This window comes from Staurois parvus, unplaced genomic scaffold (genome assembly GCF_062004578.1).
Source record: "Staurois parvus isolate SC_StPar_1 unplaced genomic scaffold, SC_StPar_1.0 ptg000720l, whole genome shotgun sequence".
Taxonomy (NCBI): Eukaryota; Metazoa; Chordata; class Amphibia; order Anura; family Ranidae; genus Staurois; species Staurois parvus.
Genome location: NW_028318516.1, coordinates 1,968,296 through 1,970,724, shown reverse-complemented (window position 1 = coordinate 1,970,724; position 2,429 = coordinate 1,968,296). Strand labels below are relative to the sequence as shown.

Below are 2,429 nucleotides of genomic sequence, written 5' to 3'. Positions count from 1 at the left end.
TTTCACCCTTGGTGGACAATAGTATATTGTGATAGTTTCAGAGGTCTGTTGGTTTATCACACTCTACAAGGTTTGGGTAAGCTCTCAGACAATCAGTTTGGTTCCTCTATTGTCATGTCCAGACCTTGTATATGTTTACCTGCTTATTGAAGTCTGAATAATGGTGTTTGACCACCTGTAGAACTTCAAAATAGTATTGTCTCTAGGAGGAAAAAAAAATCCCTTCACCCACCGTCTACACCTCTCGAGCCAGATGGTCATTCGACTTTCCAACCAAGACAAATTAACCCTTAACATCCGGCTATGCTGACTTGATGTTATATAGGATTATGTCTTGATAAAATCATGTTTTTGAGACATAATTTCAAAAGCCCACAACACACCTCACTCACCAGCTCCAGCCATTCCCGCCACACCTTCTCATAGAAAACCCAAGTGGACGCGCAAACTGATGTCTGAATCAAGGCCGCTGAAGAGGCAAGGCGATGCTCCACAAGTGATCCGGACAATCGATACCGCGTTGCTCCGCTTCTGGTGCCAACCGACGGAATCTGTCCCACTGAAAACGAGATAGAGCATCAGCAACTGAGTTATCCACACCCGGAACATGTACAGCCGAAATAAAACAATTGAGACTCAAACAGTCCAAAACCAACCGCTGCAACATACGAACCACCGGCCGAGACGTGGCCGAAACACGGTTAATGGCATGAACCACACTCAGATTATCACAATGAAAACGAATCCGTTTATTCCGGAAAACAGCACCCCACAAAGACACAGCTAAAACGATTGGGAAAAGCTCCAGTAAGGTCAGATTGCGCAACAGACCCGCCTCCCGCCATTGCAAAGGCCACGAACCCGCACACCACTGCCCCTGAAAAAAGGCCCCAAAACTGGCCGGGCCCGACGCGTCCGTAAAGAGTTCCAAATCAAAATTGGACACAACCCCATCCAACCAAAGTGATCTTCCATTGTAGGACTCGAGAAACGACCGCCATACCCTTAAATCGTCCCGTAGCTCACCTCGCAGCCGAACCCTGTGATGCGGGGCCGCCACACCAGCCGTGGCAGCCGCCAGGCGCCTGGAAAATATACGCCCCATGGGCATGATGCGGCACGCAAAATTTAACTTGCCTAATAACGACTGCAATTCCCGAAGTCGAATCTTCCTGCACTGACCCACCGAAATCACCAACCCCCGGAGCTCCTCCAATTTATCCTGAGGCAAACGACATTCCATGGCTTCCGTATCAACAATAATTCCCAAAAAACACAATTCCGTGGTCGGACCCACCGTCTTATCCGAAGCCAAAGGAACGCCAAAATGCTCGAACACATGTTCCACCGTGCTCAGTAGCGATGCACAGATGGAACTACCCGGAGGGCCAATACACAAAAAATCATCCAAATAGTGGATGACAGATGCGAGCCCAGAAACATCTCTAACCGGCCATTCAAGAAAAGAACTAAAAGTCTCAAATAGAGAACACAAAATGGCGCAGCCCATAGGCAAGCAACGATCAACAAATATGCACCCCTCCCATTTGCAACCCAGCAATCGGAGACAACTAGGATGCACCGGCAAAAGGCGAAACGCAGCCTCAATATCAGTTTTTGCCAACAGGGCACACCGACCAAACCGCCGCACCCATGAAATCGCTGCATCAAAAGAAGTATAGGAAACCGAACACAAACCAGGGTCAATAGCATCATTGACCGAACCCCCCCGCGGATGAGACAGGTGATGAATGAGTCTATATTTATTAGGCTCTTTCTTTGGAACAACCCCCAGCGGCGAAATTACCAAATCTGGCATAGGGGGGTCCACAAACGGGCCAGCCATACGACCCAAGGACACCTCCTTTTGAATTTTTTCCCCAATAACCTCCGGGCGCAACCGCGCCGACTTCAAATTATCCGCCGCTGGAGGAACTACCGCCAATACACAAGGGATCAAAAAACCCTCAGAAAAACCCCGCTGCAACAAGGTTGCCGCTGCCTGATCAGGGTACCGCTTTAAAAACGGCAACATCCTTCCTACCCTCACCGGCGACATCCCTTTTTCCAGTGTCGCCACCTCTCCCCCGCCCTTGCTTAAAACACCGGGACAATGGGTGAGCCCCCCCGCAACCCGAGCACTCATGACGGAATCGGCAGCCGGATCCAAACTTGCACGATCCCTCATTAAACTGCCAGCAGAAACCTTTTCTAAGCGCGGCCGGTTGTGCAACCATAGCTGTACCCCCGGCCCCCCCCTGAAAGGGATGAGCTGCGGTCCGCCCCGGAGTCATAAGCTTCATCCACAGCCCGATATCCTTATGGTCCCACCGCAAAGAAGGCCTAACCGCCATACGCTGACGAAACTGCTCGTCATATTGTAACCACGCGATGCCCCCATAAACCCTCTGAGCTTCCCCTATGGCATC

The 2,429-nt window shown here is 50.5% G+C and overlaps 1 protein-coding gene across 1 annotated transcript; it reads right to left on the bottom strand.

The window, feature by feature from the left end:
* Window positions 1-460: 460 nt before the first annotated feature.
* LOC149445489 (uncharacterized) lies at window positions 461-2,146 on the bottom strand. The gene has a single exon (XM_089653759.1). It carries the CDS (start codon window positions 2,144-2,146, stop codon window positions 461-463), a length of 1,686 nt encoding a protein of 561 aa, XP_089509885.1.
* Window positions 2,147-2,429: the final 283 nt, after the last annotated feature.

Coding starts and splice junctions, on each gene's coding strand:
- LOC149445489 (XM_089653759.1), bottom strand. CDS start 2,146: ATGAGTGCTCGGGTTGCGGGGGGGCTCACCCATTGTCCCGGTGTTTTA.